The 25,754-nt window shown below is 36.0% G+C and overlaps 1 protein-coding gene across 1 annotated transcript; it reads right to left on the bottom strand.

Moving 5' to 3' along the window:
• Nucleotides 1-10,468: 10,468 nt before the first annotated feature.
• On the bottom strand, nt 10,469-11,416 carry LOC114046026 (olfactory receptor 51F2-like). Its single transcript, XM_027866245.1, has one exon. It carries the CDS (start codon nt 11,414-11,416, stop codon nt 10,469-10,471), a length of 948 nt encoding a protein of 315 aa, XP_027722046.1.
• Between the last annotated feature and the right edge of the window lie 14,338 nt (nt 11,417-25,754).

Here is a 25,754-nt window from a genome sequence, read left to right as displayed (position 1 = left end):
TTTCTTTCTTTCTTTCTTTCTTTCTTTCTTTCTTTCTTTCTTTCTTTTTTGTGAGGCAATTGAGGTTAAATGACTTGCCCAGAGTCACACAGCTAGTGAGTGTTATGTGTCTGAGGCCGGATTTGAACTTAGGTCCTCCTGACTTCAGGGCCTGTGATCTATCCACTCCCCCTGCTTTCAAGATTTATTTTAATGAGCTATCGCACAGATGCAGTTAGGTGGCAGTGATAGAGTGCCAAACCTAGAGTCAGTAAGACCTGAGTTCAAATCAGGACTCAGACTCTTACTAGCTGTGTGACACTGGGCAAGTCACTTAATCCTGTTTGCCTCACTTCCTCATCTGTAATATGAGCTGAAGAAGGAATTCCAGCATCTTTGCACAAAAAAAAAAACAAAACAAAACAGAAACAAACAAAAAAAATATGGGGTCATGAAAAGTCAGACACAACTGAATAACAATAACAAATTTCACAGAAAGGAAATTTGCTTACTTTCCTTGGGAGGGGGCTAAGTGATATAATCAGTACAGAGACTTGAGGGTATGCTTCTCTAATTGGGAAAAGGTCAATCCTCTTCATGGGCGTAGAGATCATTAGCAAGAATACTATGTGGTATTCTAGTCCATCCAAGCATGCACTTACTAGGGTCACGGAACTAGAGGCTTAGCCTTCATAGGATGGTTTGCCATTTGTGGGAGGAAGTAACAGTTCTTCACCTGTATTGCAGGTAGAAGGAGCATTGTACCCTCACCTCCATGCATTTTGACTGATTGTTCCTCATGTCTGCAATGTTCTCCCTCCTCATTCCCACCTTCCTGGTTTCTTTGGCTTCTTTTAAGATTCGTCTGAAATTCCATGATCTACAAGAGTCCTTTCCCAGTCTCAATCACTGCTAGTGTTTTCCTCTGAGAGAAAATTTAATTCGATTTAAACTTAACATATTTTTTTATTTACATAGTTGTTTACACACTGTTTCTTCTTTCAGGATGTGAGTTCATTCAAGGCAGAGACAATATTTTACCTTGTTTCATAGCCCTAATTCTTAAGGCAATGTATGATACATAGTAAGTGCTTTGTAAATGTTTGTTGACTGACTGGACTTGGAGTAAGTAGATTATGACATTGAAGGAAGTATTTCACCTCTGTGAATCTCAGTTTATCTATAAAATGGAAAAAATATGCAATAATTTCATGACTAATTCAAAGCTTTGTTAAATAGAGCAAATGAGAAAATGTATGCCATGTGCTTTGTACATCTAAAGTATTATATAAATAGCATATGCCTTTATCATCATCCTTATCATCACCACTACTTCATACCCTTATATTGTTCCCTGCATCAGTAGAAGAAAATCAGGGTAAAAATGCTTTTGTAAATATCAAGAGTCTCTGAAATAAAGGGCAGCAGTGGAGGCTGAATTAGTAGGAAATGAACTTCACTGTCAAGTGCTTCAGAATGGAAGAGAATTCTCTTCTTTCACTAACACATGCCTCCCAGATCTTTATCTGCATATTAGACATTAAATACTATAGAAGAATGTATCTAAGAACATCTGAAAACTGACTTTTAGCTTCCTACAGAATAGTTCAAATAAGATAAGAGAATTTACTTGAGTCAGAAAAATAATCAAAATCATAGTAATAGATTATACACTATTACCACTATTATCTTGCTTAATGCTCAGAACATCTTTGTGAGGTGAGCAGGAACATTATGATCAAATTGCACAGATAAACTGAGGCTAAGAGAGCTTAAATATTTAGTCCAGGATCACTTGTATGTTAAGAGCTAGAGCAAAGACTGAAACCTGGGTTCTTGCCACAGAGTTTCCTCTTGTTATATAGAAGATTCTTTCCACCTCTCTCCTCTTCTCTCCCCTCCTTTCCTCTCCTCTCCTCTCCTCTCCTCTCCTCTCCTCTCCTCTCCTCTCCTCTCCTCTCCTTTCTTCTCCTCTCCCTTCTTTTGCAAAGCAAGCTGGATTTGGACCTGTGATTTCATCAGTGGAGAGAAGTCCCAGACTCCCAGTATGGAAACTTACTAACACAAATCAACAACTTGTTTGTAATTTATAGTCCTCAAGAGTTTCCTGGGGCCACAGAGCAATTATGTAACTTGTCCTTTCTTATACAGATGGTATTCTTTAGTCGTGTAACTTCAACCCAGGTCAGGCTGAAGTCAATATTCTTTATCTGCTAACTCTCTCTCCATCTCCACCTTCCCCTTTTTATCCCCCCTCATATTTTGTCTCTTTCCTGATCTCCCTTTATAGAAACAGAGTATGTTTATTATTGTCTCCAGGGACTGTTGAGGATTCAGTGTATGAAGTATGGCTATGAAACAAGTAGAATTATTTCATAAGAAATTCCTGTAATTTCATCCTGATAAATGTTCATTTTGGAAGGCATCCTCCTGGCAAGTCAAACATTATTTCAAAGATACTGGCACCACACTTGTAGAAATGACTATGCTTGAGGCATTGCTTTCAGAGTTAGTTTATGGGCCAAACAAGAAGAGAAAGTTCTGTTATCTCCTAATCACGACTTGATTTTGATCCAAAATGCTGATATGCACCTTCATCACTCACCTGATTTACCAAGTTTTGGCTCTTGTAGAAAATTACATCCAGAAAGTTTATCAAATGTTAAGGCATTCAAGGAAAACTGTAAGAGATTCTGAACTTAAATTCAGTTCACTTGCAAGTCATGGTATCACCCTCCTGAAAGACACACAACAATATTGTTTGCAATGCACTTTATATGTATTGTTTCATTTGATCTTCAGACTAACATCATGAAAAAAGAACTGGAGTTGTTATTCTCATTTGATCATTGAGATAGCTCAGCTTTGATGAGTTTAAATGATATGCCTATTGACACATGACTAGTTAGTGTTAAAAGAATGATTCGAACTCAAATTTCTCCTGATTCAAGTCCAGGGACCTTTCTACTATATCAACCATCTCAGGAAAATTATTTCAATGGATGACTCTGACTAGGACATGGAACTTCTGAGTTAAAAGTCATATATCTTTATAGTAACTGCACTTTTTAAGAAGGTTGAATTAGATGGTATTGGAGTTACATTTTATCCTTGATATTCAATGATGCTGTGAGATTATGAACAGCAATTATATTGAGAGATTATTCAATTTCCAGTGCTCACTGTAAACATAAAGAGAAACAAATTATTTTTTAAACAATGGATTACATATATACATATATGTATATATATATTTGTCTCCCCTGCTACATGCTTAGTATAACACAATTGACATTGTAAGTAGGATAATTGCTTCTTTTGATACTGACTGATGGATTGTGCCACTGTTTGTCTGATCCACATATATTAGTTGCTCCTTAGTCATGATCCTTGACAGGCTAAAGTCATAAAATTATTGGACCTGAGATTCATAAGGGATCTCATACATTATCTAGAGAAATATCTACTTGACTCACAAACCTCCCCTATGATATCCCTGACAATTAACCATCCAATCTTTACTGAAAACTTAACGTAACTATAAACTCACTACCACATGAGTTATTCCATTTCGCATTTAATCATCTTCATTTTTCAGGAAGTTCTTTATGCTACCTTATACCACTCTTCTCAAAGACTTCTGTGGACAGTACTACATACATTATTATTATTGTTATTGTCATTATTATTATTATTATTTTAACATATAAAACCAAAAGACTGCCTTCTCATAACTTGTAGTCTCTATCTTTTGGGAACATCATTTCTTGGAATAAGGAAGTGATAGTACCTCTGTAACTCTGTCCTAGTTAGAATCATCTCAACTATTAATTTTAGATCTGAGTGTTACAAGTTAAGAAGGACATTGATTAACTGGAGAGTCTTGAGAAGAGAGCAGTTAAGATGGTGAAGGGATTCAAGTACACAACATATGAGAATAGGTTGAAGGAATAAAGAATGCTTAACAGGAGAAGAGAAACATGCTGAACATGACAGCTCTTTAAATACATGAAAGATTCACATAGAAGCAGGGTTAGACATGTATTATGTCATCCAGAGAAAGAGGTAGAAATAATAAACAGAATTTTCAGAGAAAAATGCCTGCTGTCTGGGAAAAAAAAGTGTCCTAGGAATTAGAACTATCTGTAAGTGGAATGGAATGCCTGGAGGGTTAATGCACTTCTTCTCATAGAAGATATTATACAACAGTTTGGAAGAATCCTTCCAGACAGGATGTAGAGAGGATTCCTGCAGGAGCAGGGGATTTGGTGGCCACTAAGATTTCTTCTGACTGGATTTAATTTGATTCAATACAATTCAATAAGCATTTGTTAAACATCTCAATATGTGCTAGGCCTGGTATTAGGCACTAGAGATACTGAGGCAAAAGTATAGTCACTTACCTGGAGGAATATATATTCTCCTTCAAATCTGTAATTCTGAGATATCCCACATTGACAGTGGAAAATGGGAATTTGAGAACCAGGATTGGAGATCTGATAGGGCATCAAAAAATGGGTGTAGAGTTCTCATTTGAGGAAAACTTACCTTTTGTAATGGGAAGTTAAAGAAGCCACTGATAGATATTAAAGGTAAGTTTATAAATTTTTCCAGCTAAGTTTTTTTTTTCTTGTGTCTAACCTAAATTTCCCCTTCTTCAATTTAAAGCCCATCTGATACTCAACAAGATGAAAAGGCAAATACCCATTTTGTCTCTTGACTTAGTCCCTAGCATAGGGGAAAAAGAGCTGACTGGCCTATTAGCACAGAGTAGGAATCTGGAGGGAAGTCCCACTGGTTTCCTCACTTGAGTGTTTTTATAAGGAACCATTGGCTGTTACAATCACATGGACATCAAAGCAATCTATTCCAATGGGAGAGCTCTTTGCATTTCTTTGCTATTAACTCTATTCTCTTTGAGGGCATTTTCCTGCTAACTCAGGGGAAAACAAATTTTCTGTTTTTCTCCATCTGGAGCTTGAAATGTTCAAGCACAAATGTCTGGTACCTTTTAGTCCTTAAGGGCAGATTGTCCCCACCACGTTCAAATTTTTTTGGGGAAGGTAACACTATTTAGGATTACAAAATCTCAAAGTTGGACAGGATGTTAGCGCCTATCAATGACAATCCTGATCTGAATAGGAATCCTATCATATTCCTCATACGTGGCTATCTAGCCTCTGCTTGATAATTTTCTGTGATGAAAAACCCATTAACTTCTGAGGCAACAGGTTTCTATTATTATTATTATCATTATTATTAAACAAAAATCTATTTTTTAATTTCTTTTAACTATTTCCCTCCCACATTGGGAATATAAGAAAAACAAAACCCTATAATATGTATAAATGAGCAAAATACATTTCTACATTGACCATATCCAGAAAAAATATGTCTCATTCTTCATGAATCCATCACCTCTCTGTGAGGAATTAGCTAGAATGCTCCTTCATTGGTCTTCTGAAATTGAAGTTGGTCAATGCTTTGATTAGAGTTCAAAAGGCTTTCAAAGTTGTGTATATTTGTAACGTTGTTATTGTATAAATATTTTCTGGTTTTTCTCATTACACTCTCCATCAGTTTATATACATCTCAAGTTTCTCAAGAAACCATCTCATTCATAATTTCTCTAAGACAGCTAAAATGGCAAGGTGGATAAAGCATCGGACTTAGAGTCAGGATAACCTGGGTGTAGTTAGTTTGAAGTCATAGGGATTAGTTTTAGATCCTTGCTCTGCTCATGTGACCATGGACAAATCATTAATCTCTCCGAGCCTTAGTTGTCCTCATAAATAAAGTCCTTTCCAACTCTAAATGTGTGTTCTATAGGCTCCTAAAATCCTGTTTTTACCCTTTGAGAACAAGCAGTACAAAACTTACCTCATTTCCACATAACAAGCTTTCACACATGAATCAATTAGAAAGGTTTATATCAAGTACTCCTTATGTGCTAGCAATTAGGAAATAATGAAGTTTTTTTTATTTTTTGAACAACTGAATGATATGAAAAGTACATCAGGACAATTTATCTGGTAGGTATGTGTAGCATCAGCATCAGCATCGTTATCACCATTGTAACAACAACAACAAAGTGTCTACTAACTGCAAATGCTTTACAATATTATCTCATTCATTTTCACAATGTCCCTTCAAGAAAGGTGCTATTATTATCCCAATTTTACATTTGAGAAAACTGAGGAAAATAGAGGTTTAAGTGTGTTACCCAAGTCACTTATGATAAGTACCTTCTGAGACTGAATTTGAACACTTCCAGAACTGGAAGAAAGATAAACTTCAGTCCAAAGAGAGGACCTGTATGAAGGCTATTGGAATAGCCCATGCTAATCATGACAAATATTTGAACTAGGTTGCTGACAGTGAGAATAAAAAAGAAAGAAATATATTGGGAAGGAAGAATAAATAATGTTTGGTGATTGCATGGATGAAGGAGAAGAAATAGAGAATGGAGTCAAACATGACTCCTGAGTTTCTAGCATAGATGACTGGAAGAATGATGGCACCCTAAATAAGAATATCAAAACCAGGAGATTTATTGGATAGGGATGCTGATTTTAAATGTAAATTAAAAGTGTCAATGGGACATCTCAGTGGTAAATTCAAGCCAGCAGTTGGAAATTCAGGAGTGAAACTTAGGAAGGAGTTCAGGGCCAAAGATATGGATTTGGTTCATAAACTTTACGAGTGTACAAATGAAAACTATACTTTTTACCTGAATCTCTAAGTAAGCTGAAGCTGACTCACACTGGCTCATGAGAGTAAACTGTTAAATTTTCAGGGTGAGCATTTACTCATAAATAGACACCGTAAATCAGACTCGACTTGTTGTTCTATTGATTGTCTAGACTTAAGATAGTGATATAGAAAATGTTAACAATACATGTTAAAATTAAAATTGTTTGCAATGTACAAGGTTTTTTTTCTATAGAGCCATATGTAAAACATTTATGTATACACCCCTGTATTCAATTTCACAACAAAAATTCATAAATGCCATAAAGTGACAGTTATGTTTGATTCTGAAGATACAATACAAAAACAAAATAGTTGCAGACATCAAAGAAATTGCATCCTACCAGAAGATAAAACATCAACACAGATAAATGAATATGACATGTGCAAGTATAAAATCTTTTACCAGGAAGGGGGTGCTAAAAACTAGGGGAAAGAGGAAAGGCCTGTTGCTAGAGGTAGCAGATGAATTGAGCATTGAAAGAAGGGTTCTAAGAAATGGATTTTTGGAGGCAAAGCATTACAAGCATGGGGGCAGCAAGGGGCAAGGAGTCAAGGGTGGAAAAGAGTATGTAGACTGTGAAGAGAACAAAGGGGGAAGACAGTATGTCAGATACAAGAAAAAGCTAATATGCTGGTTTGGCTAGAAAGCAGAGCACACAAAATGGAGGAATGTGCAATCAGTCTGGAAAGATAGGCTTTGAAGACTTATGAAGGACTTTAAAGACCGACTGAAGAGCTTCAACATAATCTAGAGTTAATAAGTAGCCAATGAAGCTTTTTGAGCTGTGAAGTGACCAGGTCAGACCCATGTCTTAGAAATATCAACTTAGCAACTCTGTGGAGCTTGGGTTATATAGAAGAGAGATTTGAGTCAAGGATACCAGTGAGGATTTTAATCTGCTTCAGGCTGACTCAGGAGTGTTGCTAGTCAGGCATGTTTGACACCTTTGGTCAAAGAGATTGGAAGTTTAGGGAGAAGTGCTGGCCTAAAGTGGTGGTTACAGTGTGAATGAAGAAAAGGGGATGGAATTAAGAGCTGTCATGGAAGTAAAATCACAAGTTGTTCAATAACCTAGGTCCCTTCTACCTTTCCAGTTTTCTTATACCTTATTCCCCATCTTTGATCCTGTGATACTGGCCTACTTGCTGTTCCATGAACATGACACTCCATCTCTTGACGCTGGGCATGTTCTCTGGCAGTTTCTCATGCCTAAGAGTCTATACTTTCTCTTCTCTGACTGTTGACCTCCCTGGATTCCTTTAAGTCTTAACTAAAATTCCATTTTTACTGGCAGTCTTCCCCAATTCTTCCTAATTCTTGTGCTTTCCCTTTATTATTTCCTTTTTATCCTGTATATTGTTTACTTTTTATATATTTATATATTGTCACTCCTATTAGATTGTAAAGTCTTTGAGGGCAGGGACTGCATTTATTTTCTCCTTTCCTATCCTCAGTGCTTAGCACAGTGCCTGTTACATAGTAGGTTCTTAATAAATGTTTACTGATTGATCAATTAATATGAATAATGAGAAAGAGTGATACATCTAGAATGATTCCTAGGTTTCAAATCTAGATAACTGAAACAATTCTTTGTTTTTAACAAAAACAGAGAAGTTAGGATAAGAGAATGGTTTAGGGGAAATGAAAATGAAGTAAGTTTTGGACATACCTGAGATGCCAAAGAGGGACTCGTGTGCAATGTCTACTAGGCAGTTGAAGATATGAGATTGGAGTTCATTAGAGAAATGAGTACCCGATATGTGGATTTGGAAGTAATCTACATAGAGAGGATATTTGAACACATGGGAACTAATGAGTTCAATAAAAGATACCTGGGGTATGCCCAAAGATTGTTGGATGGATATGGATGATGGTTCAATAAAATAGTTTGGCTGGATCATTTCCACAAAATCTCAGGAAGGAGATTATAAAAGAGGGAAGTCAATAGAGAGTTCAAGAAAAAAAGAGGAATGAAAAAATGTTGTTGGATTTATCAATAAATAATCATTGATGACATTGGAGAGATCAGTTTTAGTCAAGTCTTGCATGGGCTTGGCAATTCAAAGATGTATGAGAAAGTCAAAGTGACACATGTTAACTGTTTTTTCTAGGAGTTTAATTTTGAAAAGGCAGTATATAGGATGACAACTATAAGGCTTGGTAGGATCAAATGGCTTTTTTTCCTATAGGTCAAGATCTGGTTATATTTGTAAACAATGAGTAAGAAGCCAGTTGATAAGGAAAAAGCATATATTAGGGTGACAAAATAATCAAAGGGGTTTTGACTTGATGTGTATGAAAAGTAGGGAATCCTGAATTAGAAGGGAGGTTGGATTAAATGACTTCTAAAGTCCCTTCCATCTCTAAGTTTCTAAAACTCTAGAACTTTTACACTTTAACAACTATGAAGAGATTTAAATGGGAAAAATGCAATTACGTTCTCTAGATTAGATTAGGCTTTCAAAAGTGACTTTAGGAAAACAGTTGTATCGAGGGAGGGATAGGGCAATGGCATAGTTAACATTTGGTCAAATAATTGTGTATCATGGTAGTTTGTACTTAAGGAAGTAACAATCAAGGTCTTGATCATGAGTTTGTGGAATCCAAAACCATATGGGAATTTGTGCTGGTCGCGCCGTGTACTCTCCTTCTAACAGGAGCAGGCTGCCAAGGTCATACTTACCAGTCTTCGGAGCCCACCCGGATAAACACAGAGATGAGCCGATCAACACTCGAACTTTATTCAGAGGCCATCATAGCAAGGCCAAGCAGGAAATCAAGAGCAAGAGAGCAGGAGCAAGAGAGCGCGAGCTCCGACCCCTACTGCCCCTATATACCTTCCTAGCCCCTCCTCCTCAGACCGCCTACCAGTGAATGATTGTAGGATCAGATACCGGAAGGGGATGTCTGGGGTTAGCGCTGCACCAAGGGAGAGGACTAGACAAAGGGAGCTCGTTCTCTGCCGTCCCACTCCCACGTGGCACAGCCCCCTGCCTCAGGAGCACATGCTCTGGCTACTTCCCTGTATCCTGTTCCTACCCCAGTTCACCACAACTCCACATGGCACAGCCCCCTGCCTCGGGAGCGTGAGCTCTGGTTACTTCCTAATATCTTGTCCCTGCCCCATCTTGCCACAACCCCCACGTGGCACGTAGCCAACATCAGACAATCCCTCACAGGAATTCCAGGAGAATAATAGATTCGCAAATGGATTAAAGTGTGTTAAACAAAAATTGAGATGACTTATTAGCATTTTCATTTTTTAGAGATCAATGAGATCATCAATGTTTTATTGGGAAGAACATTAGAGATATTTTCATCTCAAACAAGAGGGAACTAAAGCTCAGGAAAAGACAACTTGGCTATACTATTATTTTCATATTGAATTAAGATTCAACACAAATAAATCTATACATTATACTGCTTAAGAAGGTAGGGATAGTTCCAAGTGGTAGAAACTACAGAGAATCTTATTTGTAACAATTAGAACCATCTTAAATTTTCAGAGACTGAATAGAAGATCTTATTGCTCCCTATGGCTGGCAAAGTTCAAAGGGAAAGCAGATAATAATATGAAATGAATATTGTAGAATCTTCTTGAATGGAGGTTGGGCTGACTATATAATTTCTAAGATTCTTTTCAGTTCTAAGATTATAAAGTTATCCCATAAAAATAAAACTCTCCTGGATGAATTTTTCCTATGCTTGGGTTTATGGAGATAATGATGGTTATACTTAGACTGCCTTGGGACCAAGAACTTTAAGCAAAGCTCTACGGATCTCTTTGGTCTTTACACTATAAATGATTGGATTCATCACTGGGGGAATAAGTAAGTAGACATTGGCAATGAGTGTAGGCAAGTAGGGAGGAGCTTGTTTTCCAAATCTGTGGACAAAGGACAGGCTGACCAATGGAATATAGAAGACAGCAACAGCAGTGATGTGGGAGATACAGGTGCTGAAGGCTTTCTTGCGTTCCTTTGGGGATGCAATGTTGAGAATGGAGTGGATGATCAGTATATAGGAGAGCAGGATTAATGTTGAGCCCACCCCAGCAACTAAGATGGTTGCAGTCAACCCAAATGCACTATTGATCTTGGTGTCTGAACAGGAAAGTTTCATTACATCAGGATGGAAGCAATAAGAATGTTGAAGCACACGACTATGGCAGAAAGAGAGGCGTCTAAGAAGCAGGACAAGGGGTATCAAGATTATTGTTGCGATAGTGACAATTGCCACTCCAATTTGAGTGATTCTGGAGTTTGTGAGGATGGTAGCATACCTCAGTGGGTTAGAGATGGCCACAAAGCGATCAAAGGCCATGCCTAAGAGTACTGACGACTCCATAATAGTGAATAGATGAATGAAGAACATCTGAGCCAGGCAAGCATTAAAGTTGATCTCTCTTGCATTGAACCAGAATATTCCCAGTACAGTCACCAGTGTGGAAATGCACAATCCTAGGTCAGTGGTGCACAGCATAGAGAGAAAATAATACATGGGCTCATGGAGGCTTGGTTCAGTGATGATGACAAATATGATCATACCATTTCCAGAGAGAGCTGTTATGTACATACAGCAAAAGGGGATGGAGATCCAGGTATGGGCAGCTTCTAGTCCAGGAACACCCGTCAGAAAGAAAGTCAAGGATGGTGGTGATGTGCTATTAGAGAAAGCTGACATGATGGGATAAGGAAGATTTTTTTTTCTTATGAGAGGTTAATATCCTGAAATGAAATATTTAATTCATGTTAATTGCAGTATGTATCTCCTAAATCACTGACTTGTCATGGTGGAAGGACTTGTGTACTCAATGAAACTGTGAGCTATGCCATTCAGGGTTACCAGAGATGGAGTAGTCGTAGTGGTGAGTTCTAAGAAAAGATGGTCTACTGGAGAAGGAAATGGCAAACCATTCCAGTATCTTTGCCAAGAAAACCCTATGTGTTGTCATGGAGAGTCAGACATGACTGACGACTAAACAACAACAACGACAACAGCAACAACTACAAGTTAACGAACTATTTCTAACTCTTCTTAGTATCACCTTCTCTGCCTTATATGGTTCCTTGCATGTAGCAGTTTCTCAATATTTTTTTCCTTTGTAAGGGTAAATGGTGGCACAGTGGATAGAGCACTGAGCCTGGAGTCAGAAAGATCTGAGTTCAAATATGGATTCAGACACAGATTAGCTGTGCAACCCTGGGCAAGTCATTTCACCTTTATTTGCCTCAGTAAAGCACTTAGCACACAATGCCTAGCACATAGAAAGCACTAAATCAGTGTTAGCTACTAAGTATTATTATTCAAATGAATTTTTTCTCTTTTTTCTCCCCTTTCCTGTAGTATTAATTTTAAGCAGCTATGTTTTAGGCAAGGCTAGGAACTGATTTTCTCCCCAGGAATTGTGGTCTAATGGCACACAAAGACAATGAGAAATTTACTTCTTTTTTGTAGCTCCTCACTGGAGCAGGATACATGATCCAAGAGTATATTCTAGAGAATTCCAGTCCACCCTGTCTCCTGGGATGGGATTTCTTGGGCCTAAATATGGGGCACTAGGGGGTACATAATTAATCTCCTGCTGGGGTGAAGCACAATTTCACTGGAGTTGGGGTCATGATAGTTTTATGGCTTTTCTGTTACTTGCCAGCTCTATTTTTTCGGATAAGACATGTCACCTTTGTGAAGCTTTGGTTCCTTATCTGCCAAATTGAAATAATAATGCCATATTTTAATGATTTACTTCAAAGAGCTAGTGTTCAGATACAAGCAGAACATTTGAGATAATGTATATGTGCTTACAGATGTTATATGAATTCTAGCTGTTACCACCATCATCCTCACTCTGGGATCCAATAAAATTGCCATCCTCTCCATTTCTTACACATAGGACTTCATCCACCATCTCCATGTCTTTGCGCTGGCCATCTAAAATACCTGGAATAAATCTCTCTTTAGCTCTGCCTTACAGAGTACCTTTCTATCTCTAAGATGCATTTCTGCACCATATTCTGTTGGAAGCTCTTTTTGATCCTTATAATTAATACTGCTTTCCTATCAAACTATTTTAAATTTAATTACTTTGCATATATTTATATTTATGAAATTTACATTTAGACTGTATGTGTGTTTTTATGTGTACCTATTTTCTCCCCTTTCAAAACATAAGCTCCTAGCAAGTAGGGATTGTTTCATTCTTTTTACTTCTGTCCCCAGTGCCTGGCACAGTGACTGGAACATTATAGGAATTTTGGAAACAATTATTGATTATTTATTTCTTTATTATTCTCATATTATCTCTTGTTTAGACGTGGGAAAAGCAGAGTACAAAATTTACTTTGCTAAATATCAAGGACTTATTCAACAGAGGGAGAATCAGTTCTACAAATTTTACTACCCCATCCTTACCCTTTAAAAGAAGAAAAGTATTTTCCATTATTATCGCATTCCTCAGAACTATCAAAGATATTGTTTTCAAGTTTGTGCTAATTATGAGATAGATCTGAAAGTATGCATATGTTCAGCTACGTAAACAAAATAATAAAAATCATGATGATTCCTGGAATTTAGGTAGTACTTTTTAGTTTATAACCTGGTAATTAGTTCCTTAAAAGAACCCTGTAAGAGAACATTTATCATGATCAGATTTTACAAACAACAGACTCAGGTTACAAGATTTGCTGGATGGTTACAAGGTTGGCTCTGAAACTCACAAGCCATATTGATGGTCTCTCTCCTCTTCCTTTTCTTCTCTTTCCTTCTCTCTCTCTCTCTTTCTCTCTCTGTCTTTTGGTCTCTTTCTCCATTTTTCTCTCCTCATATTAATAATGTATATAGGTTTATATTGATGTACATACATTAGTAATATGTGTATGTAATTTGTATTTCACATTTATATATACAAAATTATATATGCACACAAAATATTATTAGTATTATTATTACTAGTATTCCTAATGTTTAACACCATATCACAAGAGACTATTTATTGACCCTGAAGTAACAAGAATGAATTTTTTGGAAATGTCTCAAAATTCATTATCCAAGTGAATATTATCTCTCAAAGGCATTCTCTTTAATATCCACTGCCACTTTCATTGCTCAAATCAACAAAAGAATAATGACTTTCAGAGTCTAATTATGAAGTACATAAGAAAGTCAATCTTGTTACCTTACAGTCACATCTTGTCATTGACCCTGCAAGATGTTCCCCAGCTTCATCACTCACTTTGTTCAGCAGACTTTTGACCATTTCCAAAGTTCATATTTAGTAATTTTAACACCTTTCATAACATTTTAATAAATTTACAGCAGAGTCTAATAGCAGATTCCAAAATGATTTGAGCAATGGCATTATCATTAAAATAAACATGATAAATAAATGGATGAATAAATGATTAAATAGATATTAGCAATGATGGTGATATTGATAAAAAATGTTTGTGTCTGAACCTGTAATTCCATTGCTGGGGGGGAACTATTTGTGGAAATTGCTTTCACCTATTCAGATTGGCACCTTGTCAATCAATATGTTCATAGATTTATAGAGGTACCTGAGATCACAAAGAATTTCAGGAATTTGCCTGTACCCACACAACTGATAAGTGTCAGATCCAAGGATTCTTGACTCCAAGGTCAGGTCCACATGCAATATGTTCCACTGCCATAAAACTAACAATAATAATTGATATTTATATAGTGGTCTAATATTTTCAAAGTGCTTCGCATGGCTTATCTCATTTGATCCTCAAAGTAATCCTATTGGATAGGTTCTGTGGGTTTACTGACTCCATTTTACAGAAGAAGAAACCCAGATTCAGAGATGCTAAATGACTTGGCCATTGCCCTATAAGTAGGAATTGAAGGAACCATGATTGGAATTCTATTTTTTCTGTTACCCCAAATCAAATTCCTTTTTCATTTTCTCAGGCGTCCCAAAGGGGTAATTGTAAAGGGTAATATGCATTTGATTGTGTGCATTCTGGGATATTTGTTTTAAAAAAAAGCAGGTCCATTTAATTAGAGAAGCAGTTCTCAATCTTTTTGGTTTCAGGATTCCTTTTCACTCTTAAAAATTATTCAGGACCAATTTAAGAGCTTTGATTTATTTGAATTACATCTCTCAATATTTACTGTATTCAAATTTAAGATATTTGGCATTGTTATGAAAATATATTCGACCTCATTCACCTTCCCTGAAAGGATCTCAGAGACTCCTAGGGGTTCCTGGACTACCCTCTGAGAAATACTGCTTTAGAATTACACTATTTATATTGCAAGGGATACTTTATAGAATATTCAACTAGATAACACATTCAACAATTTTCCATTCTTCTGATTTTATGATACTGAGATGGTGGATAGCCATGCAGTGTTCGCTTTAAAGCAAAAGAGAAGCAAATTGTCTTTCTATGTTATTGTGATCACAAGTTATACCTCTTCTATAACCCTCTATACCCCTATACCCTATATATTATACCCTCTATACCCCTCTCACCTCAAAAAGGCTATGAACCCTGTGCGCTTCAATATACTTCTTGTTTAAAAGGATGCTAGATCATGTCACTATGTGTCTATCCCCAGATTATTAGTGACCCCCTCAACAGGAGATTTTAAAAAAATCAAGCATTCTGGAAGTTAAAAGTCTCCTCATAGTTCACCTAGACCCATCTCCTCCTGATATATAAATCTCCATTATAATATTCCTGATAAGGTACAATGCTTGGCATATAGTAATAAACACTTATTGGCTGACTGACTAACAAGTAATCATCTGTCTTCTGATTATTGACCTCCAGCAGACAACATTAGAAACCTCTCTTTGTAAAGTATCCCGTATATCGTTTAATAGCTCTAATTGTTAGGAAACTCTTCCTTAGACTATTACTCTGACAGAATGGTTGTGAGGAAAGAGATAGCTGCATGTACACCATAATTGTAATGATGTTATATATTATTTTTATCAGGACCTGTGGTTTCAACAGCATGTGGAAAACCCAGTGAGACATTTCCCTCTAGCAATTAAAATTCAAGAAGAGGAAAGGAAATAAGCATTTATTAAGTACCTACTATGTGCCAAGAAGTGTATTAAGCACTTTATAAGTATTATCTCATAACTCAAGAGGAAGCATGATATAGTGGAATGAGTGCTGGCCCTGGAGTCAGGGAATCTAGGTTCAAATCCTACCTCAGATGCATGCTACCTTTGTGGGTGAGTTGACATCCGTAGGCCTCAGTATTATCATCTCTAAAATAAGGGGGTTGGACCAGACAGTTTCTGAGTTACCTTCTAGATTTTTTTTATTTTTAATTTATGGAATAAAACAAGCATTTCCATAATATAGATGGATGATCCTATGAATTTTTGAATTCTCTCTCATGAGAACAAGCAAAATAAGTATTTTTTTTCTGAGAAGGAAATAAGTATTTCGTGATCAATTACAAGATAAATCCAGCACCACAAAACTAAAAACAATAGGAAGATGTAACAGGATTCAGGAACTAAGGTTTTGGCTTGAGTTAGAAATTGGAGATCAGGCAAGAACAACCAGACTAAGAGTAAAAATTTCTTTAGCCTTTTTTTCTCTTTATTGAACTTTACTACCACTACTACTAATACTGTTACTACTACTACTACTCCTACTCCTACTCCTATTACTACTACTACTACTAATACTAGTAGTAATAATAATAATAATAATATCTTTAATATAATGCTTATTATGTGCCAGTTACTATGCCTGGCACTTTCCAAATACTACTTCATGTGATACTCACAACAACTCTGAGAAGTGCTAATCATATCCCTCTTTGACAGTTGAGGAAACTGAAACAAAAAGAGGTTAACTTACTTGCCCAAGATCACACAGCAGGTAAGTGTCTGAGGTTACATTTGAACTCAAGTTGTCTTGACTCCAGACCCAGCATTCTATCACTCTATCCAGTGCATGACTTAGCTCCTGCCTTTTAAATCCCCAAGAGAAAGTTCATGTATTTACAAAACCCATCAAGAGATAAAGTTATAGGGACCAAGAAAAGTGTTTTATCTGTTAATGATACAGGCATGGAGATGGGTGACAGGAAAATGGTTTAAGGACCTGTCAAACCTGATAGTTTGTTTAAAGGAAAATTTTTTATCTCATTTATGTATCAATCAACAATAGATTTATCAATATATATTTATAATAAATGCCAGACACATGAGAGAATCACAAAATGACAGGATGTTAGCAGAGAGGGAGATAATTATTTACCTTTAGATTATTTGGAAAGTAGAGGAGCCACTAAGAGATGTAGAAGGAGTGACTGAAAATGTGAAAGTCTTCACAGCTAAGAATTTTTTTTCTTGTATCTAATTTAAATGTCTGTTGGCGTAATTTAAGCTCATCTGAAACATTAGTGGACAAACAAATAAATATGCAGGGCTGCATCTGATGATAGCTTTTTGCTTCAGAAATACCTTAGAGAAAGGAGAAAGATCTGGGCTATCCGAATAGGAAAACAACTTGGAGGAGTAGTACTGGCTAATTGGTGGGAGAGGATTTATATAGAGCCATGATTTTTGAGGCTAATGAAGTAGCCAAAAGAAAGATCTATTCCTATGGGAGAACTTTGTGAATTTGTGGCATTTTAAGCCTCTCTATCCCTGGAAGGATATTCCCTGGTGACTTATTGAACAAAAAGATTTTCTCTTTTTCCCTCTCTATATCTGTGAATGTGGAAGACAGAGAGTAACTAATGATGTTGACATTTTACCCCCAATGGCTTCTTTTCAGTTCTCAACTTTCTTTATCCTTTTTCAATTCCAGGTTTTTGTGACTGTAGTTTTTATGACTATTTCTATTTCACTCTTGGGTATACTGTATCCCTTTTATCTTACCATTCTTTCTCAGTCTCCTATTTTAGATTTTATATTAAGAACTCTTTCCTGAAGTCTTTTCTCTGTCTATATTCTCAGAGTGATTTCATCACTTTCCATGGGCTCATACTATGCAGATGACTCCCATATCTGCATGTCTTTCTCATGTCTCTCCTGATCTCTAATCTTTCATCACCAGCTGCCTGATGGACATCTACAACTAGATGTCTCATAAGTATCTCAAAATCAGAGGGTTCAAAAATAGATTTGGATTTGCTGTCTGAGGACCTACATTCAAATTCAGGTTGTATTACCTTCTTTTTGTGCAACCCTGGGCAAATCCACTAAACTTTCTGATTTAATTAGAAATATGGAGAGTGGTGTAAACAAGATACTTCCAGGTCTGTTTGAACTTTGTCCAACCTTGATCTGTATGTGAGATTGGGCATAAAAAAACCAGTATCAATAATATGCATGTCCAATAAAGGAAGTGCACTGGTTATTTAGCAATAAGAAGAGATGATGGGTAGACATCACAAAGGTTACATTGCGAAGAATGAGAACTTTAGGCCTATATTACTTTGTTATGGTTCTACAGAGTTTGTCATTCCCGAAAAAGTTTATGGATAAACTAGGTATTAATAAGCTGAAGACAATAAGCTGAAGGCATTTCTTGTCCGTGGAAAAACTTTGTTTCCAGGAAAGACACTGGAAAGATATTTTCTCAACTTCCTATAATTAATTATCTACTAATATTTTATCTTCCTAAGAAGTGACTTCCACTTAGTGACCCATCCTCTCTGATTCTCTCGGCCATAAATGTATACCCTCATCAATCTCCTAATTTTGTACTTCAGTTTCTCAGTTAATGTTGTACCATTTCCCCAAGATTATAAAATACTTTACATTGCAAAGTCATTTGCTTCTTTATGGCACCCAAACTTTCAGTATCTGAATTCTCATCATTTGTGATTTCAAATAACAAAGAACGATGTCTTAGCTGAGAACAGAATTCAAATACACTTCTTCAGCAGTTAGTATCTTCAATATATTTGGAAAAAGTGGAAAAAAAATACTATGTTTGTATTGAGTGGATCATGTTGGTAGGATTTATGAAAAGACAGTTAGGAAGTATAAGAAGGCATGGTTGAGACTGGGCTCTGAATTTGTGGAGGGAGCAACTGCCTAAGGAAAAGAATGTATTTTTCAAAGTACCAGAATGAAAACTGCCTAGATTACCTTAGTAAAGGGAGCTGAACATATATGTGTATATACATAGATATATCCATATGTATATATAGATGCATGGATATATGATAAACACATAAATGTGTATATATGACCTTGCACAAGGTCATAAAGCCAGCAGATTTCAGAGTATAATTTCTGAGACTATGGTATAATTGGTGTAAGAAAAGCAGAATGACATAGTAGAGGTCCAGATTTGGAGTTAAGAGGATTTAGATTCAAGTCTTGTCTATGAAACAAGCTGGATATGTAATCTTGGGCAAATATTTTAATATTGTAATGCTTAGGAGTCTACTACAACAATGAAATCTAAGTTTAGAACTTACTTTGTGTTTATTGGCCTGTCCTAAGTATAACATTAATGGAATATCCTGATACCTGATTCATCTTGCTTTAACTGTTGAATATGTTCTGTTTTTTAACTGTAATTATTGCAATGGCCTCACTTCTGCTTCTGAGGAAGTTTTTGTCAAGGGAATTTATTTAAAACATTTCATTTCTTTCAGGCTAACTGAGTAAATTCATGTTTTTTGACTCTTTTATCTTCCTCCCCAATCATATCTAAAAATGATCAAATCCTATTTATTTTACATTTGTGATATATCTTGTGTTTTTTTAACTCATCTATCCCAAAGCTGTTATCTACCTATTGTGTAGAAAATTGTCATCATTGGCACAAAGGTGTTGACATAAGAATCCCAGATAGTTGTGATTTCAGAATTGGAAGGAACTTCTGCAGTCATCTAATGCAACCCATATCTAATCTAATCTAATCTAATCTAAATAAATGAATGAATAAATTCATGAATGAATAAATAAATAAATAAATAAATAGATGGAGAGCTAGATAAATAAGTAAATAATAAAATTTCCACTACAACATACCTAGCAAGTAAGTGATCATTCAACATTTGAATGAATTCCTTCCAAAAGAAGAAACACAATGCCTTGTGAGGAAGCTCCTTCTACTTTTGGATAATTAGTAATTAGGGAATTTGTCTTTACGTCAAACATAATTGTGCTTCTCATTCATGGTTTTTGCTTCTGAAGCCAAGCAAAACAAGTGTAATCCCTCTTCCATATGACAGTATTTGAAATACCTGAAGATGAATATTTAAACTCTCCGAGAAATATAATCCAGGTTATTTAGAACTACCCTCATGTGGCCTCTTCCTTTACCGTTCTGGCTATTCTCCTCTGGACACTCTGAAGGTTACCAACATTCACCCTGAAATGTGGCATTGAGAACTGAACACAATACTCCAGAAGTGTTCTGAGAAATATAGCAAGGGCAGTGTAATGTCCTGGAAGTCAAGGGAGGCAAGGGTATCCAGGAGGATACCCTCAGGACTCTGGAATAAAGAGGCTGGATCTGGATCCTCCTAGGGTCTTTATGTGCACTCAAGAATTATGGCATGTCTATCCATAGGCAGGTGTCAGTACTAATCATTGACTGAAGAGACAAGTGAATTCCTGCTATGAAATACTGAAGAATCTATGTACACTACAGAGAAATAAGGAGGTATTCTATTTTCAGGAAACCCCCAGATCTCACGCTGGAAGGTTTTAGGGATCATCTAGTTCAATACATCCCTTTAAGACAACTGACTAAGAACTTGTCTGAAAAGAAGAATTTTCTTTCTTACATCTAAACTGTAAAAAAAAATAAATCAAATAATTAAACAAGTGTATTCCAAGCAATTATCTTGTGGAAAACCAAAGAAACAGGGGATTGAGTCTTTATTCTTCTGGATCCTATTGTTATTCTCAGGGAGACATTTCATTTGAATCCATATGGAGCAATGGGAAAACAATGAAAATGCCATATATGTGAAGAAAGTGATTTCAGTATAACCAAAGATCCAAGTGTACTATTATGGTAGAGATTGTCACAGCACATTCCCATTCCTTAGCAGGATCACATAGAAGAGGCTTCTCTGTCTTTACCAAGGATGTTTATTTAGTTCTGGGAATTCTGGGGCAGGGGACTTTGTGCTGAGACAGGCCTGAAGGAAGGAGCCAATACAGGGAAGTCATTGTCCCTGGGCAGTCTCATGGAAGTTATAGCATCTGCCTCTCTCTGGGGATGGCTTTCTTGTATGATATACAGGACAGAGTAGAGTAATGTCACCACAGCATTGGATTATCAGATCCAGATAAACAGGACCTGAAGTTTATTTAAAGCCAAAAGCAAATTGAATTAAGTCAATGAACATTTCTTCAGGCTTTGGAAGGTGAGAGTATCTTTAAACATGTCTTTGATATGATTTCTACACTAACCCTCAGACATTACTGTAGGAGGTAGGACTACTTTGGTTTTAGGTATTTCACACCTCACAGAAATAATATTTAAGGTTGTTTTAAAACTCAAGGTAAAACTAAGTTGTTTTAATTTGCATTTCTCTAATCAATAGTGATTTAGAGCATTTTTTCATATGACCATAGATGGCTTTAATTTCTTCATCTGAGAACTATCTGTTCATATCCTTTGACCATTTATCAATTGGGGAATGACTTGTATTCTTATAAATTTGACTCAGTTCTCCATATATTTTAAAAATGAGGCCTTTATCAGAAATGGCAGTAAAAATTCTTTCTCAGCTTTCTGCTTTTGTTCTAATCTTGGTTGCATTGGTTTCGTCTATGCAAAACCTTTTTAATTTAATGTAATCAAAATGAGTAGATTCCACTTTTCATCGTGAGTCCTCTGAAATTGTCATAAATCTTTGTATTGATCAAGTTGCTAAGTCTTTCATAGTTGATTATCTTTACAATATTGCTGTAACTGTGTACATTGTTTCGTTCTGCTCATTTCAATTTGAATTAGTTCATGTGAGTCTTTCCAATTTCTTTTTTTAAACCATCTCCTTCATCATTTCTTAGAGCTTCTATTGATATATTCATGTGATTTTTGTTCTGTTTGTTATTGATATGGCCAATTATGCTTATAGTTTTCTTAATGTTGAACCAGTCCTGCATCTGTCATATAAATCCTGGTCAAACCGTATGATCTTTGAGATATATTGCTGTGATGTCTTTGCTCTTACTCTGTTTATAATTTTATTAACTCTTCATTGTTTCTTAAATTGTAATGGTATTCCATTACATATATATATGTTATATTTTTGTATCCATTTCCCAAATAATGGGAGTACAGTGTATAGTTTTTCAGCCCCCAATGAAGTTGCTAAACATAGAAATATAATGTTAATAGAGGCACAGTCATATTTTTCTTGATATTATCAATCATTCAATGATAAATCAAATATTTATATTTCACCAAATATTTATTGAGCAGCTAAGATGGACTTTGTAGGATGAGGGAATTTTTAGGTGATGGAGGTACATGCAGAGGGCTGCTAGGTAGTGCAGTGGATAAAACATTGACCCTGCAGTGAAGAGAACCTAAGCTAAAATCTAGCCTCATACACTTTCTAGCTGTGTGACCCTGGGCAATTCACTTAACCCTATTTTCCTCAGTATCCTTATCTGTAAAATGAGCTAGAGAAAGAAATTGCAAATCACTCCAATATCTTTGCCAAGAAAACCCCAAATGGGCTCACAAAGTGTCAAACACAACTGAAAATGATAAAACAACAAGAAGCTACATATGATTTAATTTTCAGGTAGCTTTTGCAAAGAAAATCCCTTTCACCAGATTTGTATATATAATGAAATGCCCCTTTTCATTTTTGATGATTTTTCTCATTGAAGGGGTGAATAAACCTATGTTACATATGTGTACATATATGAAAAAAAACATTAAAAAGTTACTCTTGGGGGCAGCTAGGTGGCTTAGCGGATACAGCACTGGCCCTGAAGTCAGGAGGACCTGAGTTCAAATCTGGCCTCAGACCAAACACTTGACACTTACTAGCTGTGTGACCTTGGGCAAGTCATTTAACCCCAATTGCCTAAAAATAAAAATAATAATAAAAATTAAAAAAAATAAAAAAGTTACTCTTCAGAGACAAGGTATTTCTTCTGGGTAGACAGTTACATTGTCCTGTTCACAGCAACTACTTTTCATGTAACTGACAGGATTAATTTAGAATTCAAAGGTGAGAAACCCTGAACTCCAAAACTATTTTGTGACAAATGTATATTTATTTTGTTTTCTAAAAAGGCAGTGGCATAGATACAGTATGAAAACTTTCAACCTTCATGGAGTAATAGGAGAATTACTTCTTTCCAAGGATCCCCAGGTGTGAGGCTGAATTAAGAATACGTTAAAATGAAATCCGTTATGGAAACTGAAAAAAGTTAATGTCCTGGTGAGAAAAGAACTACATATCTCCAAATTCCTGTGCCCTGAGTGTAAGCATCCATTGGCACAACAAGAAGTCAAATTTTTAGGAGGCTATGTGTTCACATGGTACAAGTGGATTGCAATGGAGGATTTATGGAGAACACATAACGGAGAATTAACGACAGTTCCTACTGGAATGTAGCTAGATGTGTAAAAGAACTTAGACTATAATACCTCAATGGAGACCAGGAGTGGCTAGAAGTATTGAGGAATGAGGAGCGCAACAAGTACAGGAATGCAGACATCTCAAACATGGAAGTGTTCAGCACTGAAAGTCCAATACCGTTATTTCAATTGCAGAATAAGACTTTGTCTATGTCTATACTATCAAATGTATGATTCTTAGAGGAACTTACTTTCCAAACTAATACAGGGAAAAAAGAATACCATTGTACTCAAATGTGAAATGTGTGCTGGTATTATTTTCAGTTGTTTTTGCCATTTCATTTCCAATTAAATAGTTTACTATTCCTTACTTGGATCCATTAACAACATAAGCAATTGAGTACATAAACCTGAATTCGCTTCAAGTTCCCATTTCTCTAACTAAATAGGGAATAAAGGAGCCAGTCAGATCACGTACCATTAAAAATCACCTAAAAGTTAAACTTTAATCTAAAAGAGTACAAAATTGGCTTAAACAATTGTTGAAGACTTTTGTTTTGTTTTGTTTTGATTAATAGATGGATTTAGGAGACATTGATATAATTCAGGTACAGATTATACACATTGACAAACATTACGTATTAAGTAGGTACCCTGCTATGAGAGCTGACAAGAAGGACTATTGGAAACATTGTGCAAAGGTATGTTGGAGTCAAGTAGACAGTCTGATTGCCCAGTTATTGGAGTTCTGGCACTCAAGCATATGAATAGACCCCAATCAAGATCTGTATTTTTTTTTATTTTTAGGCAATTGGGGTTAAGTGACTTGCCAAGGGTCACACAGCTAATAAGTGTCAAGTGTTTGGTCTGAGGCTGGATTTGAACTCATGTCCTCTTGACTTTAGGGCTGGTAATCTATCCATTCTTCCACCTAGCTGCCCCGTGATTTTTTTTAAAAAATCTGTTGATGTTGCTAAATTGATGACTGATGTGGTGGCCTAAGCTCTGTGAGTTATAAGGTACTGGGAATGTATTTCAGAAAGACAATACAACTCCTACATTTCAAGAACTGACTGAAATTGCCAAGGTTTTCCAAGTCCTCAAAGATGGTCTTAGGAAAGAGGGTAGTAGGTGGGCTTTTAATATGCCTTTTACAGATGAAGAAACCAAAGTACATAGCTCCTAAGCAACATTCCAAGGTGTATAAAATGGTAAGTTTCTGATTCAGGATTTGAATTCAAGTTTTCTTAACTCCAAATTCCAAGCTCTAGCCATTGCTCCATTTAACTGCCTGGTTTTTAGCTGTCTTTGCCCAAGGGCAAAGTTCTTAATCTTTTTTGTCTCATAGATTCATTAAGCAATTTGGTAAAGTCTATAGACAACTTCTCACACTCTTTTAAAATGTACCAAATACACAGAATTGCAAAGAAACTAATTATATGTAAATGTAGTTATCAAAACAAAACAAAACAAAAAGACTGAACAGTGAATGCACCTTGCTCAGGAGCACAGACCCTTAATCATGAGGATAAGGAAGAGTTTAATTTGAAGACAGAGAATTGGGTTTTATAACCCGTAATTGGTTGCATAAAATGAGATAATATTTATAAAATTAATTACAAGCTAGAAATCTTAAATTTCCATATAAATATTAACTATTATCATGATCCTTTGACCAAATAAAACTTAGAACATAAACACATACTAAAGACCTGAATGATCAGGAGAGGAAATGGGCTGGTTATATAGAAAGAATGATGTTACTTTGATTTCTTTGAGGCATTTACCAAAATAAAGGGAAGGCCATCAGACTTTTGAGAGAATCATTTATCTGGGATATTTAAGCAAAGACAAGTTGAAAGATCACTAAAGTTAAGAAGGCATGGTGAAGTTGTGATCAACACTCTTGAAGAGAATACCCAGAGGCATGATATCATGGATCTACCACAGTACCAGTCTAAGCCAAGTGGATTCCTTTATGTCAGGAATTTTTAACCTGGGGCTTGTGAAATATTTTGTTATGGGAATCAAATCAATTAATGTGTATAAAGTGTTCTGAAAACCTTAAAGTACAAGTATATAAATGATAGTTATTATTATTAAAAGTTGTATATTCCCCCAACTTGTCATTCTTTGCTTTCTTCCCTCAACCTACCTTCCCAAATAATAATTATCCATCCTCTTGGAACTTCTAGAGTTGATCCTTTAAATTCATCACCTGCACCAACACATCTAAAATGACAGAAACCATTGGGATTCAAGAGTGCTGTCTCAGCAATGTGGTTGGTATATCATTACACCACCCAATTCTATAGGTATTCTCACACCCATGGCAATCTTCATTCAAAAGACAACCAAATAGGGAGCTTAGCAGGGTATTATAATGGAAACAATGTATTAGACTAACACTAATCTTACAGTCTTCTATAGTAAATCAATTCATACTGGCATATTCCATAGGTGTGGGGAGGGGGGAGGGCAGATTCAGACTAACAAGA

The sequence above is a fragment of the Vombatus ursinus genome, unplaced genomic scaffold (assembly GCF_900497805.2).
Source record: "Vombatus ursinus unplaced genomic scaffold, bare-nosed wombat genome assembly UNPS02014780.1, whole genome shotgun sequence".
NCBI classification, from domain to species: Eukaryota; Metazoa; Chordata; class Mammalia; order Diprotodontia; family Vombatidae; genus Vombatus; species Vombatus ursinus.
This window is presented reverse-complemented; position numbering and strand designations above follow the sequence as displayed.

Coding starts and splice junctions, on each gene's coding strand:
- LOC114046026 (XM_027866245.1), bottom strand. CDS start 11,416: ATGTCAGCTTTCTCTAATAGCACATCACCACCATCCTTGACTTTCTTT.